The 18,901-nt window shown below is 42.4% G+C and overlaps 1 protein-coding gene across 1 annotated transcript in view; it reads left to right on the forward strand.

Annotated features, from left to right (window-relative positions):
• Window positions 1-18,901, forward strand: part of NCF2 (neutrophil cytosolic factor 2) — a 141,470-nt gene that overhangs the window by 99,812 nt on the left and 22,757 nt on the right. Inside the window, exons 7-13 of the mRNA XM_085601723.1 lie at window positions 668-711; window positions 3,215-3,356; window positions 5,290-5,367; window positions 7,384-7,450; window positions 10,781-10,827; window positions 11,466-11,617; window positions 17,403-17,514. Of these exons, the coding sequence (XP_085457849.1) occupies window positions 668-711; window positions 3,215-3,356; window positions 5,290-5,367; window positions 7,384-7,450; window positions 10,781-10,827; window positions 11,466-11,617; window positions 17,403-17,514 (642 nt within the window). The remainder of the gene's footprint in view (window positions 1-667; window positions 712-3,214; window positions 3,357-5,289; window positions 5,368-7,383; window positions 7,451-10,780; window positions 10,828-11,465; window positions 11,618-17,402; window positions 17,515-18,901) is intronic.

The raw sequence follows: 18,901 nt of genomic DNA on the forward strand, positions 1-18,901 counted from the left end.
GAATGGCCCACCCAAATATGAGGTGCATGGGCTCATACAATTCTTATAATTGGGCAGGGGTCGCTCCCTGAAAAGTCAGCCCAGGTGCTGGCTCAACTGTGGAGCCAGACCTCGAGAGGCGACGCTCCCTCCTCTCATCGACTGATGGACGAGGTGAAGTCGAAGCATGCTTCGACTTGTTTTTGTTGGATTGGGACTTACCCGAGTGACTAGATGACTTGGAATGCAATGATGACCTCAGACTCCATGACCGCCCTGAGGACCTTCTCTCGACTGGGATTTCAATCGTTGCAGCATTGCACATCGAGCCGCTAGAACCTTGAGAGAGCGCTCCCTGATGGCTAGAAGACTATCATATGCAATGATTTAATGGTCTTTTGTGTCTGTGTTGCCTGTTTTTGTTTACATGTTAAAAGGTTTTTCATTGATTTATTATAGCCAACAAAGCATGAGTTACGTCCATTAAAAAAAAAAGACTAACATTTGGATTATCAACATAACAGATTTAAGATGATATAAAATAGTGACAAATGCATATAACAATCGGTACATGCTATATTAAGCAAATGGAACAGGAGTGATGGTGTGTTTACTTTGTGTTTTCTATTGCTCCTCATTATGCTAAAATCAGTATGCATGGACCATATTTCTGTTCTATTTTTTGCAGGCTTTTCAACCACCCCCCAGGCCAAAGACCCCTGAAATCCTTAGGTGAATATCAGTCTTTCCTGCTCTGTGCATGTCTCCTCATTGTTTTGATTGTGGTAGTTTGAGTTAAATGCCATCTTGATTCTAAGACTGCGCACACATGAAAGAAAAGAGATTCTGTCCACCTACTCATGATACCAAGCTGGAGTCCTTCATTCTGACTACATGACGTGAGGCCTTCACCTGATGTTGGGTGCTATGTCAAACAATATAACTCCCAACTAATCCTTATTTGAAGGGAATGACATAATTTTGTCAGTTTAATGTCAGAAGGAACTATTAGTAATAACTTTGAAAGATTGAGAATTATGGTTATCTCATCTTCATCCCTTCCAATGCTGTTTCTAGGTTTTCTTGATAACTCATTGGCCACTCCTGCTGAATCTAGGCAACCACTAGAACACTTATTCTTTCTCACTGCTGATTAGCATGAGTGTTGGACCGGGACCTCTCTGCAGAATCACCCCCAAAATATTGCCTTCAACCCTCCTATTTTTGCTGAATTTGTTTTTGTTGGCCTTAAGACTCTGTGCACTTTACAACTGCTAACCAGTGCTAAAGTGCTTGTGCTCATTCCCTAAAACATAGTAAAGTTGACTTATACTTGACAGGCATATTTAATTTGTAAGTCCCTAGTAAAGTGGTACCCCATATAGCCAGGGCCTATAAATACATTTAAAAGCTACTAGTGGATCTACAGCACTGATTGTGACACCTAATTAAGTAGCCTTGTTAAAAGATGCATCAGGCCTGCCATTGCAGTCTGTGTGTGCAGTTTTAAACTGACATTTCAACCAGGCAAAATAAACTTTTTGCCAGACCCAAACATTCCTTTTTAATACATATGAGTCAACCCAAAAGTAGGCCCTAAACAGCCCAAAGAGCATGGGGCAGTGTATTTAAAAAGTTAGACATGTACTTAAGTTTTCTTGTCCTGGTAGTGAAAAACTCAAAGTCGTTGTTCACTCCCGTCAGGCCTTCCTTTCCCATAAAACAACACTGAGTTTCCTTATTACATTTAATAAGTGATAACTTTCAATTGGGATCAGATGGATGGGTCAATATTGGTGTCAAAAGAATTGTAAATTAATGCCCACTTTAATGGTAAAGAAGGATTTTAAGTCACAGTTCTGAAAATGCCACTTTTAGAAATTTGCCATTTTCATGTCCTAACCATTTGGTGCCTGCATCCAGTCTCTGGGTTACATGACTAGGTGTAGCTGGCAGATGGTCCTTGTGTATCGCTCCCAGACAGTGAGACAAAGGAAAGGGTTGAATGACAGAGGCACACGTGGCTGAACCACACGTGTCTCTACAACACGGCCTCAACCACAAATGCGTCTTAATCACACATTAGTTTACCACTCATGCCTTTTCCACGCATGGCTTTACGACAATATTCATTGTAAAGGCTTGCTTTCTAAAGGAATATGTGGTAGAATGAAAACTAGAGGTTCCCGGCTACCCGGCCATCTAAGCAGATCTGTTCGGAACCACCTTAAACACCCTCTATTCACACCCAGAAAACATGCTTTTCCCAATGCAGGCAATTTCCTATTTAAAAACTAGGCTCTAAACCATCCCTTCCAATGATCGATTTCCTCCAAAAATATCTCAGGCATGCTAGACATCCCTAGCCATGAGTGACAGAAGCCAGTTTTACCTGGAGCAACTGGAACCCCACCAAAAACATTTCTCGACAACCCCTACAAAAGACCCTTTGGATAACATTGAAAACAGGACCTTTGCAAACAATTGTGTTTTGACCTCTTCCACTGCATCGATCCTTTTAAAACTTGGATGGACACTATTCTCACTTATTCCAAAGTACCTCACCATGCCACATTCCAATAGAATCACAGTAAGGGGTACGTCTTTTGACCCAAATACCCCCCACCCATTGAAAAAACAGCAAAAGTCAGCCAAAATATGTCAAAAACACACCAAATCCCAGCCAAATCTTGCCATCTCCAATATTCACGAAACTAAAATAGGCCCTGAGCCCTAGACTCTGGAAACCCTAGCCCACAGCAACCCTAGATCCCAGGCAAATCTTGCCAACTCCAATATTCACAAAACTAAAATGGGTGCTGAGCCCTAGACTCCCGGAGCCCTAGTCCACCCTAAGGCCTCATAACTACCACAACCCCCTGCGCTCCGTCCAACATCTCCTTGTGTTTGCATGCTTGACTACAACCAGTGCCTCTCGATGCTTCTTATTGGCAACATTCTAAATCTTCCTCCCATCTCACTGCTGATTACAGGCCATAACCTGCAGCTTGGTCTACTCACACTCAGTACTCATTATGAACAACAACTTGCACTTAACATCTCTGTTGCTGATGACTTTAGGTGGCGTACTGCATCTTGCGCCTCTTCCATTGCGGACTGTCACTGCCGCTACCCTTACATTTCCACCTTCCACTGATGATTCTAGGCTAAGCCTGTCTTAACTATGCCAATGCTCTGCACGCCTCCCATTATAACATTCTTTTCTTGTGTTTAGGGCCTTTGAAGGGAGGCCTCATCGTGTTCTCTATGACTTTACTCCGGAGACGCCAGAGGAGCTCCAGGTTGTCCCAGGGAACATTGTTTTCTTGCTCAAGGAATGTGAAGATAACTGGGCCACCATCATGTTCAACGGAAAGGTAACAAGAAAAACGTTCTTTTTTTAACCCAGCCCGTCCTAAATTAGATAAAACCCCACCCAGAGACCTGGAATTTGTTTTAAAGAGAAAGTGAATGATTGATAGCTGTGTGCTTTGCTGGGGACACCAGACAAAATGGTACAATACATAATAGAGATACGCCTAGTAGGTGTGTGTGGCATAGGCATGGTCAATGTGAAGACTTACAAGAGTAGGAACAGGCCATGGAGAGGCAGTCAGACAGGGGACACAGACCCAAAACGACATGTACAAGTGGAAGGTGACAGTGTACCTAGAGGGTTGAACTATGATAGCAACAGAGTCAACTCTGTGAAGCAGCCTGGTCTGGAATACATAGAGCGAGGTGGAGGAAGACCTTAAAGGTACAGAATGAGCAGAGGGCAGACATGTAGGGTGCACTGTTAGAGAGAATTGACCTAGCAGATCATTAAGATAGAAGGTAGGCTTTAGGAGTGGAATGTAAGGGAAAGGCCATCTCTAAATTCTTCCGGAAAAAAAAAAGTAGTTTGACCTAAGAGGTAGGAAGAGAAAGTCTGTTTCAAGGAGTAAAGAACATGGGGGAAACAGACCAAAATTGTATTGTAGTAGGAGACGATTGCCAGACCAAAGGTGAGCAGAGTGAGATTCAAGAAGAGCAGGAAAATCCAATTACATGTTTAGAAAGTGAGGTGCAAAACCAACATGAGTAGAGTGAGGGGGTGACGGCATGTGCAAAGAATATTTAGACCCAAGGGTGTCATTTGTAGGTGGGTATCAAACCCTACAAGCACCGGCGCAAGTGTGAATGAAACTTCAGACTTGCATTATATGGATGGAAGGTTGATCCCAGGGATGCAGAGTGAGTGAGGGTCAAGCACAAAGAATGTAGGAGAGTCAGACTCGGGGTTCAAGAGTGACATACCAGGGGATTGCATGGTGAGGGAGAGTCAATGCCAAAAGATGCCGAATAAGGGAGAATCTATTAGAAGCTAAGAAAAGTAATCAGACACAAGAAATACAGACTGAAGATACTTCCGTAAGGGTTAAAAAGTGAAGAGATGTTCCAATCATAGTGGCTGAACTTCCCCTCTCTTTATATCCCTTGTTCCCAAGCCTCTCACTATGCACATCTTTTTAAACTTTATTTTAATGGCTTTCTAATTTGTTGTCAAAACCAACAGTAAATTATAGTTCATAGATTCATCATAGGCATACATTTTATTAAGACATTATCATTGAAAACCGTTGTGTCGAAATGCTTTTCGCTTGTGATTCGAGGTGGGGAGTTTATAGATCTTACACTCTCTCTCAATGTATCTGTAGTTGTGATATTCTATCCAGGATCTCATATTTTGACAAACTCTTTGAGACAACACCTCCCTGGGAATTTCTATTCTCCAATCACGCTTGAATCTGAGGACTCTTCCGAATGCATACATTTTCCTATCCTATTGGACTCTCCCCTACAGAGCACGAGAGTAGGACACAAACTATGCAGAACATAGGGGAGTCAAGCATAAGCCTTGCAGAGTGATGGAAAGTCAGACCCAAGGGGTTTAGTCTGAAGGCGATTTATTCCAGAGAGGGAAAGAGTGATGCCGGAGTCAAGCTGAAGGTGGGCAGATTAAAAAAAGTATGACCCAAGAGACTAAGCTTGAGGGCTGATGAAACATGTCTCGAGTCAAGCAGGGTTAGGTCTAAGGAATGCAGAGTGAGGGGGAAGCAATGGCCTAAGGGACGAAAAGCGAAGAGATTCAAGCCCATCTTGAGCAAGGGGGAGCAGGCCATACGAAGGCACTATGGGAGGAGGGGGGTCCATGTGTTACATGATGAACGGTCAGATCCGTTGAGTATCAAGTGAAGAGGAGGAGATGCAGTTGCGGTCAAATATTTTAAGAATTTTATCTTGATTATCTTCCCTCTCTTTCCTCAGAGAGGGATTGTGCCATGTAACTACCTTGAGCCCTTGGAACTCCAGTTTCAGCCACAGATGCAGACACCAGAGACACAGGTAATGTGCCACCGATAGCCAACGGGCAGGAAGAAATGGAATATATTGAGCTGGTGTAAGAGAGATTGGGGAAGGTGGAAACCTACATCCTGCATGCCACAGATTACACTCCAAACATTCTTCCGAGTATCCTTCCTAATTAGGAGTATCCTTCCTAATTACAATCTGTGTGTCCAATCTGCTAAACCAGGTTATTCCTCTAGGGGCTGCATGCCAAAGTGTCTTATCCCGCCAGGCTGCTGTCGCTCTCTGTAAACACACAGGTTTGCATAGTGTAAATACACAGGTCTATATGGGGTTTCTCCATTGAGAAACCAAGGGCCGTATTGCACAAAGTGCCCCGGGGTTCAATGTGCGCTTGTGACCACTTTGCATGCCCACGGGATACTCTGGTATTATAGAAGGGGTCGCATATGCTTGTGCGGCCCCTTCTGGAATACCGATAGAGCTGGTGCACATAAAGCGCCAGCACTATCTTCAGGGGGCGTTCCTCATTTTCATGGGGGCGTTGCTATGCAAATGAGGGAATCCCATTGCCTTTGCGCCCACGTCTGTAATACGGCACAGGTGCAGAGGCAAAGAAGCTCTCAGGAGGTGCACTGATCTAAAAGGTGGCGCACTGTCAGTGTGCTCCCCGAGAGCAGCCCTCTGGAGGGGGGAAAGAGGGTCCTATTGACTCCCCAGACCTCCCCTTGCAGGAGGGTGCAGTCACTGATTGCATCTGCCTGCAGGGGATCTCCAATCTCCCTTCAAAGTGCAGGCGGATTGCCGCCTGCACTGTGAAAACAAGGAGCAACTTAAAAGCAGCCGCTCCATTTTTCACATGAATGCACTGCCCCCAGGGATGTACAAGTTCACAGCTGCCCTGAGGGCAGCGCATTTGTGATAATACGGCACATTTTCCTTCATCGCCCTGGGTGCACCTTTTTAAAGGTGAGCCCAGTGCCATGATGGAAAATGCACCGCATATATAATGCGGCCCAAGTCTCCATCATAGAGAGGTCACCAAAAGGTGCAGTCTGTCAGATTTATTTACTCAGATTTGCCAAACCCTTCATTACAAAGGATGATTTCAAACAAGCTGTGCAGGCACTGGTCATACTGTGTCTTGACTATGGGCACTGACTACTTCGTGGTCTCCAGCAAGATGTGTCTCTACCTTAAAAGCAGTATTTACAACAGCCTTCTGATTGATCTCAAATGTGAGTGAAAAAACAGTATTAAAATTGCCACTATGGCTGCCTCTAGTGGTCAGATGCAAGTATAAAAACCTCCTGCATCGCCTTCAAGTCTCTAAATTTAAGCACACAAGCGATATTAAACAAATTAAAAGCATCAGGAGGCTACCAAAATCTATGTAGCAAATCTGGACTTTGACTAGAAACACCACGTTTCAATAACATTTCCACATTTTCTTGTATGTTCTCTGCCATTATCCCCTAGATCTGGCCAACATACTGGCCCAGATCAGTCCTTCCCAATTTTCATTCACAAAATGCTGGGCTCTAGCAAATATAACCAGAGTTTGTTCGCGATGTATCCAGCTGCAGACTATTTTCCTTGTAACTGAACATCTTATCTCCACATTTCCAATTGTTTTTTAAACCTTTATGACCTGAGCTACCTGTATATATGATGTCTGAGGAAACCTCTTTTTATTTATCTCCCCCACTCACCTAAGTAATATGACCTACTTATTCTGGATGCACGACGACTTAAATAATCTGCCTATATCATGTCAGAGAAACTGATGTAGATTGGTATTCTCACTATGTCTTGAATTACATTGTATGTTCGACGGCCACATCTACACTTTCATTGAACTTACCCATTACTTATAAACCTCTCTGATCTCCTCTAGGATGGAGTATGCACTATACAGAAAAATAAAACCATGCAACATAATGTTATTTTTCTTGTACAAAATAGAACACCGTTAAATCCCCTGCTGATGAAGGGAGAGATTTCCCACTTACCTAGTCTTTCCTTACAAAAGACATAACTGCTTTATTTCAGGACAAGAAATCTCCAGAGACTCCAATTCCAGCAGCCCCAAATTCAGCACCACCAAGTATTGTCATCGGTAAGTGACGATCTATAACGGTTTTCTTGGTGTAGACAATCATCGTGAACAAGCAAGGAACCTACAAGTGTGTAGAAAGATAACTCTTGTGAGCATATCTTAAAAGCTTTAAAAGCCTATTCTGGGTCTAAGGCAGCGCTGTAGAAGGGCAGAAAAAGAAAATTGAAATGTATTAGTAACTTATATTAGAGCAGTGTACATGTAAAGATATCCTTGGGCATAGAAAGACATAGCAGACAATAATGATAACGGTTTAATCAGGCTATGCTGAACTACAGCCCATTCGAAGACTAAAACATCATTCTATCCATATCAATCAGAAATTATCCTACATAGTCTGCTCTTTCTTCCTTCTGTCCAATTCTTCCAACTTCCTTGGTCTGCCCTCTTTTCAGTCCTGCCATTCTAAACCCTAGTAAGCAGCTGATACTAACACTTTTATGGTATACCTTCTAGATCTACTATAGTCTTAAAACCCACTGTAGCAGACTCTACCGGCCATTAAAGGCCTTCTTCAGCGTTAAAGCTATAACAAGGGACAGGCCTTTATTGGCCGTTAGAGCCCGCTACGGAGGGCTCCAAGGCTTTTAGAACATTTCGCCCCTAGAGGGCAGACTGTTCTAATTTGTAATAAGAAGGCCGCATGGTGTGTAAGGGGTTGAAATCCCCTCGGTCTCCCTGAGGCCTTTGTTAAACGATGGAATGTTGATGATTCGGGCTTCTACCGACCATTAGAAGCCCGGAACACTCCATTGTTTTCAATGGAGCTCCCAACATTCTAATGAAGATTGAATTACCATAATTGTATTATTTGTAAACCATATGGACACAAAAAAGGCTTTATGATGCTAAAGGCTCAAAACTGAATGAAACACAGCAAAGTGGGCAGGTGAAGGCAGAGGCTGGCAAATTTAGCATAACCGTTAAAAAAACATTTTAGTACATATTTTATATATGAAGGCGATCTTAATTTTCCAAAGTACCAATGGCAAATGAGCCTTTGGCTAGGTACCTCAAGAACACCTATACAAATTGTTCCTCTTGATATCAGGGGCGAAGCGCAAAAACGAATTTTCAGTGCACAGGGAGCGGGTCTGAGTATAGTGGTGTAGGTGATTAGCTATATCCCTGTGCTCGCTATCATAGAATCTCTGTCTGACACAACCCTTAGTCCAGTGCCAACTGTGTGCTGCAAAAAAATTAACACATTTGCAGGGGTTCTATAATGTACTTGCTTTAAGACAGAGAAAAGATGTTTGGGCTGATAACTTTACAGGATATCAACATATTCAAGTGTGGAGAGAATGCAGAAATTGTCTACGGTAGAATAATGATCCATTAGAAGAAGTGGGAGGACTTGTCAGTGTTGAGATGGGCCTTCAGATAGAACTTGTGATCCAACAATACCCTGAAAGACTTAACTTTCATGGTTTGTATCAGAGATAGCCCCTTGCACAGTGGCCACAGGACATAGCTGCAGGGGTAAAAGTTGTTCCCATTTTGTCTATCTCACCTTGGACTATTCTTTCAGCTGTCAACACATTTTGAGTCCTCTGAACAAGCATGGACCATCCCCATGTTCACTGCCTGAACTATGCTCTCTCACTCTACCAAGTAGGAACCATAATCATGTCCTCCAACCAAACTGTGAATTATCCTTATGTTCTCTAAACAAGTCTAGACTACCCTGATGGCCTCCAACCAAGTCTGGAGTATCCTCAGACCAAGTTTGAGTTACTTGAATATAGGGGTGGTGCGGAGCAATTGCACATGATGGCTTAATTACTTTCAAGCCTTACTCTCACCCACCATTATGACACGTTGGGTCTTTTATCATCTCATGACAAACACAGTGCAGTAACATAGTAATTGCAATAAGATGATATCTGACAAAAAAAATTCAACTTGACTTCAGAGCAGTAGAATCGAATTTAATGTGTTGAATACACCCCTCATTCCACTCAGTGCCTTGGTATAACACCCTTTTCAAGCACATGAAACCAGCATGAGGTTCAGGCAACCCCTAAATCTAACACTTGAAAATTATGATAAGTGCAGCACATTTTCAGGGTTGCAGTTACATGGTAAAGAAGGTATGAGGAGTATCCTATGATGATCTTAAACTTCAGAGAAACACTGAAGTCAGAAGACAAGTAGATGACATGAACAGTATGCAGCTACAAAAAAGACCATATTTGACTGATGAATGGGAAAAGAGTGGTTATCAAGCCTGGACACCATCCTATGAAATTGTGCTGCATTCAACCCTTCCTCTCTTTTTGTATTTTTGACTTATCCTCATATCCTCCGACCACTTCTTAAGTATCAACTGGTCCGACCAAGTTTGAACTATCCTTATATCCTTACATTATCTGTGCATTCATCAACTACGTCTGGACTATTATATTGTCTAATCAAGTCTGAAATATCTTTATGTCCTCCTTCTAAGCCTGAACTATCCTCATGTCCTTCAACCAAGTCTGAACTATTCTAATGTCCTCTGAACACATCATCCTCATGTTGTCCAATCTATTTTGAACTATCCTCATGTCCTTCAGCCAAGTTTAAACGATTGGAATGTGCTGTATATTTTCCTGAATTATCCTCATTTCCTTGGCCCAAATCCGAAATAACCTCATGTCATCCACCCCGTCTAAACCATCCTCATGTCCTCTTACCAAGTCTGGAATATACTTGTGTCATCCAACCAAGTTGAACCTATTGTCATATGCTTTATGTAAGCCTGAACTATCCTAATGCCCTCCAAACTATCTTCATGTCCTCCAACCATGTCTAAACTATCCTCATCTCCTCTATGTAAGTCTGGACTACTTTTATGTCCTCTACCAAAGTCTGAACAATCCTCATATTCCCTAACCAAGTTGGACTATCATCATGTTCCCCACCATGTCTGAATTAAACATTCACTCTCCTTCCAAGTCTTAACCACATTCATATTTTTTATGCTTTCTGACCTATCCTCACATTGGTCATCCAAGCTTAAACTATCTTCATGTCCTTAATTTAAGTCTGAATTCTGTTGAGCTTTCCAGCTGAGTACACATTTTCCTTTCACCATCTGAAGGCCAAGTCTGACTTGCACATCCATTGGCTTTCGACCTAGCCTCCAAGCAAACCAATCAAGATCACTGCATGATTGCAGGTAGCATGGTAAATCTTCTGTGGATCCAGCTCTAGTAAGGTCTCACTTTTTGCAACAAGTGCATTTAACGACTGACATAAAAACACCTAGAATTACTACTATTTGTAGTATGTGCCATAAATGTTGAACTTCTTGCAAACACTGGCGTGCTGTCGTTTCTCTTGCAGATAAAAGTTCCCTGTCATCGGAAAACCAGAAAGAAGGCAAGATGGAGGTAAAGTCATGCTTTTTATAGTCCCCAAGCATAGGGTAGGAGGTGGTGCATACAACTCAAAGAGATCAGCCAAGGCGTTCTTCTTGGCCTATGTTTTGCTCAAGTGTAGGAATGTGAAAGGGTGACATTTCTTAGCTTCAGCTACTGATTGTCCCCCTCCAAGGGGACTACATCTATAATAATAGTATTGACTAAATATATGGGCCATAAATTGTCTCTTGTCCCTACAACACTATGGGATATTGTAAATCAACAGCATGGTATTCATGTTATCCACATGTGATGGATAAATGGCTGAGTCAGGCGGACTAAGCATTGGAACATGCATATTTGGTTAAGGAATGCATGCATGTTCCTGCTCATTCACTTCATGGCCTTTCTTTTGAGGGATGCTCGAGTGTCACATGCTGGTTCAGTGTCCATGACTCTGAACTTTTTGGCCTCTCTTCAGGGAGGCCAGCTCTAGAGGTATGTATTCCAGCTGTCTCTTTACCAATTCTAATATAGCACCATATAAATTCCTCACACATCTCCGACTGCTGAGTTTATCAATTTTATTAGCATGAACAAGACCCAATTTGTGTCATAATGTTTTACAAAATGTTAACAATGTTAACACTTTTTTCCATCCACTGTAGGGGAAGAACCGAGAGGCTCCAGATAAATACATTATCAAAGTGCACTACAAATTCACTGTGAACCTGCAGGTGCAGATGGAGCTCTCATATGATGAGATCCTAGAAGCGGTGTGCAAGAAGCTGGAAATTCCAAGAGATCGTACCAGGCTTTGGTAGGTTGAAAGTCATGGCCACATAACCCAGACCAAGAGTATCCCAGAAATTAAGATGTGTCGCCCAATGAATATCCAGACCATTTAGCAGTCAAAAAATGTGTTTTCCAGAAAGAAACACTCAAATCCGCCCATAAAATCCTTTTTCAGTAGCACAAATGTTTACTTATAACATCTAAACCGATTCCATGTCAAGGAAGATAGATATTGCTCCAGTGGTGGCTAAATGGGTGCCTCGAACAGGATCAAGCGCGCTCTATTAAGTGAGTTAAAGAACGTACCATCAGTGGGAAAACTATCCGGCCTGTTCCTTTATTATGATCTCTGTAACTTGGGAGCATGCTCTTCTAGCTAATATATAAAAGGCCTTGTTGAGAGAAGGGTGGTAATGTGTCATCCTCCAGCTTTTGGCAAAAGTTCCATCGTCTCTCCTCTTGGTTCCTATGCCTCAATTAGAAGGAAAGTGCTGCGGCAACAAATGATGGACAGAATGCTGAATAAATCAAACACTCTCCCCCCCCCCTCCCCCAGTTAAGAGATCTAGGTTGAATCCATTGTTTTTTTGCTCACTATGCCACCCCAGTTTGGACCCAGCCATATGCACATCAGTGTTCCTCATGGGAAGAGTCCAGGCGGAACTGCCAAGCCGGGTCCTCGCTAGACCGGAAACTAGCATCCTGGAACTGGTTTCGAGGTATCACCCATAATCAGCCAGGTTTGTTTAAATTCAATTAGAAAGAAGGCAAACACAGGTTCACGGGCAGCAGACCCATCAAAACACTTGCAGCAGACATAGTTGAGAATAGTGCTGGAGGGGTCAGTGTATTTAAGAGAGGCATTCCAGAGCCATTCCAAGTGATGTCTGGTGGCCCACTGCCCTCGGCCACCCCCTACCCCAACGGACCATGCCTGGAACCTCAGCATCAGACTTGACTCATCCCTCACCATGACTCGCCAGATCAACACCTCCACCTGCTTCAACACCCTCCGCACCCTTCGCAAAGACCTTTAAATGGATCCCCCCCTGAATCCAGAAAGCCCGTCACCCACACACTCATAACAAGCCGACTGGACTACGGAAACGCCCTCTACGCTGGAATCAACAAAACCCTGCTGGGCAAACTCCATACCATTCAGAACACCACAGCCAGACTCGTCCTCGGCTTCCCATGATATGATCAAATCACCCAACACCTGCAAGACCTCCACTGGCTCCCCATCCAGAAGAGAGTAACCTCCAAGCTACTCACCCACACCTACAATCCCTCCACAAACCAGACCCAAATACCTCAACGGAAGAGTCTCCTTCCACATAGCAAAGAGAAATCTCTGCTCACCTAGCCCTAGCAGAAACCCCCCGCATCCGCAGAACCAGAGCGGGTGGAAGAGCCTTCTCCTATGTCGTGGCAAAGGTCTGGAATGAGCTCCCGCTCAACATCAGACGCTCCCCCACGCTGCACACCTTCAGGAAGAGGCTCAAGACCTGGCTCTTCGGCTGACTCGAATCCCAGTGCTATGATATTCCAGATAACCATACTATACGAAGAAACCGTACCATTACAAAGAAACATTCTTCAATATGAACAAGAACACTGATTTCATCACTTTAATGTATGCCTTTCAATATTGTGGAGAAAGTAATGTAAACAAAAGTGAATAATATTTCAAACAAGCTTGCAAGAACAAGATTTCTTGTTGAGCCAATGCTCATCTTTGCATTTTCAAGAAGGCATGGTCAGAACTGTGTTATCCTCCAGTGAGCAACCAATTTAAGAATCGAACATGATCTGGGTGATTTAGGCGGATCGCCATTTTTTGAGGATGTGAGACTTCAAATCTGAAGACTCTCCTCTTCAAAAAGTTTCCTTTCCGCACAAAATACCTTCTAAATGCCCATCATTGAACTGCATGAGCCACATAGAAACAACAAATCCTTGGTTTCCACTTGGTTTGAGTTAAGTAATTTAAGCCACAGCTATTTGTTGTGCTTTATCTTAGTGTTCACTTACATAACTTGATCCTCTTTGACTGACCAAAAAATAAATAAGTTGATGGAAAAATTACTAACATCCTAGAGGGGCAGTTAGTAGATGATTTCTAACTGTTTGCATCATAAGAGATTATTCGTTGGTACATTTACACATTTTTGTATTATTGCTTTTTTCTAAAATAACATAGCAGACTCTAGATAGAGGTTTTGTTGTTTGAAACTCAGAGGTAATCACGTTTGTTTTGTATCCTCTTGTTTCCTGTTTATTTGAACTGAATAGCCCTCAATCTCTGCCACACCTCATCTTATTGTCTCGGCCCAGTATGACAAGTGTATAAATTTAATTTGTGCCTCACAGGTCTTATTAATATTTTAGAACTTTAACCGCACTTTTTAATGAATTTGTAAAGAGAACATTTTAACATTCTGGACATCGCTCCGTCTTCGTTATGTACTTTATTCCCTTGACGCACTTGCTCTAAGACGTCGTTCCTACATTTGATGAAACCGTTCATTTAACGTTAGTGTTCTAGTGAGTCTGTAAGGATGTTGCTCAGATTATGTATTTTATCCACGATTGCTGTGTTCGTTTATGGTTTTACTTTTAGAACCGAATAGAGATATTACTACTTCTACTACTACTACTTCTACTTGGGGCAGCCAATTTATTTAATATTTTAACAACTCCAGTATCAAAAGTCAGCATCGCTTATTTATTTTTTGTGGTTTTATATAGAGTGGACTCTTCACAGTCATGCTTACAATAAGTGCATAAGGAAAGAATCCTTATAAAGCATGACATTTACAATTTCAGATTGCAATTTTGTACATTTTAGAACACCTTTCATACACCTCAGGTTACAGTTTATGGGGAAATTTACTTTACAACTATTGTGGCATCTAGGAGGTAATTCCACTCAAAGGGCATTCATACGAATACCTCTAAATTGTATTTAAAGTGCAGTAGCATTAGAAATAAGGACTGCGGTATTAATGTCTTAAAAGATAGGAGGTCCTCGTCGGGAATAGGAGATCTTACCCGGTAACCAGTGGGTGAACATTTTAATACTCCACTCCTGGCATAGCTCCTTCTCAATATCCCCCTCTCCCCAGCTAGCCACTCTCCATGGCCTGATGACACCTGTGCATCATTGGATGGCAACCTCACTCCCAGTGTCCAAGCTGGGCTTACTCCAGCACAGGTGACAACCCATCACTCTTACAGGTCGAGTGGCTGATTGAACTTCGTAGAGTATCTTGTCATCAAGAGCAAACTGCCTACATACCTTTGATGCAGTATGGGAGTCCTTCATGGTGGGAGACAATGCCCCCACCCCTCCCATAAAACCACCTATTCTTGTTCATGTTTTTGTTTATGGGTATTTAGAAATGCTTCATGGCTAAACCATCCACACGATGGGCTAACTTGTGGGCCAGCAGAGAGAGTTCTCTTCTTCATGGTCCTGCACCTATACTTTGACACTGACCCCACAATGAGTACCCCGCCCTTCTGTATCCCACTATGCCCTACTGCCCCCTACCTCTCCTCACCACCCCTGGATCTTTTGAAAGGTTTTTTATATTGTACAGATGTGTGCATAACCTGTACATCTTTCCAATGCAGACACTATTGTTATAGCCTTTTTGCAATGTTTCAAGTATTATCCACTTTGTGTTACTGTAACACCTTCTTTGTATTGGAGATATTGAAGTTCAATGAATTCATAAACTTTGCAAAAAAAAGAGATCTTACCTGTATCGGGTGTTTTCCAACACTTGCGTTTAAATTAGTATGTCAGTAGTTTTCTTGAAGATGAAGAAGGGTCCATTCCTGATGTGAGCTGGGATGGCATTTCAAATTCTGAGGACATATCCTGAGAAAAATCTCGAAAGTGTAATTAATTTTCTGACGCATGGATTGTTGGGTAACAGTTTCTTTCTGCTTCTAAACAACTGGTCTCCTCCTGAGACCAAGTTTGTTGTTTAAATAATTTAGGATGTGGAGGTGGACAGCTTTGTAGTCAGGCTAGCTAATTTACATAAATACCTGACATCTAAAGTTATCCAGTTATGGCTTGAGACGATAGGAGTGATTATATGCTTGCTTTTTGTTAGGTAGGAAGTTGGTTGCTGCATGTAGAGCATCTGTTAATGGGGTGTAACTTTTGAGAGGCATGTGCCAAAGGACAAAAGAGGATGCGTCTTTTAATGAGCTTTATTTAATGCTATTTAACTCCCCTAAGAAAACTTGCTCACTTCCACAGCAAAAACAATTAACAGAATGACACTTAATTTGGGCCGGAACTAGAACTTTACTCAAATGTGTGCTCTTATGTGGTTTGGTGTAAGTCAGTTGAGTAACTTTTGAGATATCTAAGTTACAAAAAAGCAATGAGTGGGTTTTGAACTGTGAATTTTAGAGCTGTTTGGAATATTAGTTCACAGATCTCTTGAAGATAAAACATTTGAAAAATAAACAAATCCAGCTGGAAGAGGGATAATTGTTTTCCTCTGCTCAGTGCAGGATTTGTAAATTCTCAGAGGATTTAAAGATCTGAGCAATGTGATAGGCTGGTAGCAGCTGAACATTTTTATTGCAGGATCCATTACAGGATGTCAGGCATAAGCAGTTTAGGGGCGCATCCCCTTGCCCCAGGGAAGACGTGCAGAGCAGGTGAAGGTCCGAGAGTGTGAGATACTGTCTACAAAAGTAAAATAAATGCCCCTATTTTTCTCATAAAATTCACCGTTCCAAATTTGGGTCTGCAAATCTGCAGATTTATGGGTAGATCTCCATTTGAAGAAAAAAAAAGTTCAATAATTTTACAAAAACAGTTAAACAAAAGTCACAGTGCAAATAATCATTGCAATGACTATACTCAATACCTACAATGGACCCGGTTAGTCTCAACTACTATGGATATTTAGCTCTCTCTTCATCAAGCACCTCCCTTGATCTGTCTCGCACCAGATTGCCCTTTATGGTGCACACTGCTCTGTACAAATAATGAATGAATGAATCAATCAATCAATGAATACAGCCTTCCATCCACCTTGTTCTGACGCACACTCTGGTCTTATATGGAGAAATGTGGGGATATAGAATAAATGGCATAGTGGGGGAAATTGATGTGACACTTTTCCTGAATTCAGAATTCTGCCTGGTTTTTAATGAAGCATCGGTCTCTGCAGTCCCATACTTCTTTACTCAACAAGTTCCAAAAAATGGGAGAAAGGCAACCTGGTACAATAGTGTCTGCCTGTTTTGGAGAGCTCAAAATATACCATTTATGTCAATGTAACATGTATATCAGGTCACCTCTGATTAAACAAATCGTACGGTTTTGTACTGGAAAAAACCGAAATATTTAAATAACTTGACTTTAAAGATGTAATGCTTTGAAAGCAAACTACAAATTATTGCTTTAACTTTGATCAAACTGTTATGAACAGTTAAATCTAGTATGTTTGGAACCAGCTTCCAAAAAAATAATGTTACGGTTTAATTATTTATGTATGTACAAAACAATGTTATGAAAAATAGTTACCAAGGTTTGAATGAAAGAAAAAAAGTCCTTAGCACCGTGGGTGAAAAGCCTCGGCACTATAAATAATGTATTTAATTTAGAAATAGTTCTACCAGATCTGACCCTGGCCCAAACATGTTTTTAACATGCCCCATAGGGACAGATTGTCTTATGCCGTTATTCCCAACTCCCCCATCCCGCTGACCTATTATTAGGCGGTACAGTTGTGTGGTAGCAGGCCTTGACTGTATTTTACTTCTCACTGTAGTTACAAGTCTATGGAAACAGAGGAACGCGTGCCGCTCAGCAAGGACAATGTGCAGAGTGCTTGGGGTCAGGCTTCCAACCGCTGCCTGAGGCTGTGGTGTGACCTTAAAGAGGTAGGACAGCATGCTAACTTTAACGGTAACAGGATTGTTCGTGTATGCATACTTAATTCACAATTCATTGACAATAACGTAGACCATTACCGTATTGAACTTGCCGAACTAAATTGGCCATTTGTCCTTAAATGTTTGTTGTTATACCAAAAACCAGCGGTTCAATTTTGATTGTTCACTTTTTCAATATCCGCATTAAAGCCCCTGATCTGCAGGGTACATGAAGGTCTCTACACAAGGCCTCACATAAGAAGCCATGTTCCGAGCACTTTCCACAGTAATGAGCCAGGGGAGACAACAATTTAGTAAAACTATTAAAGGATCAAGTTGCAGCAATAGCAAAAACATTTTACTCTGGAACAGGTGTGTTAGACTTGGCATCTTTTGGCGTGTTTCCCTTGAGTTTTTGCTTTCTAACCTCCCGTTTTTTTACTCTGTTTTTGCTGGCGTAGAGTTTCTGCGCACATTTCGCACTGCTGGTCAGTGGTAAAGTGCTAGTGCTCCTGTAGTAAATTGTGTTATGGATTGGTGTTTCCATGATTGGATATTTGATTTGTGTGTCAGTCCCTAGTAAAGTGCACTGCGTGTTCCAGGGCCTCTAGATCAAACGCTGTAGGTGGGGCTGCAGCGCTGGATTGCGCCACCCACCCAAAACAGCCCGTAAATGTTACTCTGGCCTGCCATTGCAGAGCCTGTGTGCAGTCTGGTACTGCCATGTCGACTTGGCAAGTGCACCCCCTTGCCAGGCCCTAACCTTCCCTTTTCTTACCTGTCAGCCACCCCTAAGGTAGGCCCAAGGTACGTAACCCTGTGGGCACGGTGCAGTGTATGTGAAAGGTAGGATATGCCCTGGTGTGTGTGGCATGTCCTGACAGTGAATTACTGCCAATTTAGTTTTTCACTATTGAAAGGCTACCTGTTCCTCATAGGAAAGAATGGGAAGTTTGTTTATAACATCTTATAAACATAACTGGCCCTGGGAACTAAGTAGGAAAATAAAGTTTAGTATGCCTGAACTCAGAATCTAAAGATGCATCTTCTAGTGAAGGTGATTTTTACATGCTGTGTTTGAAAATACCACTTTTAGAAAGTAGGTATTTCCTTGCTCAGTCTTCCCGTGTGCCTCTGCTGGAATGTGAATTGCCTGTCTGGGTTATGGATGACAGAAGGCTGGGGAGAAGGAGTGGCTCCAGATAGTCTAGGTGGGTCAGGGAAGGGCTATATAGACCTGGGCTGCAATTGGGTAAGGGGCCTGGTCTGCCTCTGACAATGCCGTCTCCACCTCCTGCCAGGAAGTCACACCAGAGAAGGCAGAACTGTTTCTGGCTGGGCACAGACACTCTCTGCCTAAGAGATCAAAGGATTTTGGGATATAAATATTGGGGGC

Source organism: Triturus cristatus, chromosome 4_2, assembly GCF_964204655.1.
Source record: "Triturus cristatus chromosome 4_2, aTriCri1.1, whole genome shotgun sequence".
Lineage (NCBI taxonomy): Eukaryota > Metazoa > Chordata > Amphibia > Caudata > Salamandridae > Triturus > Triturus cristatus.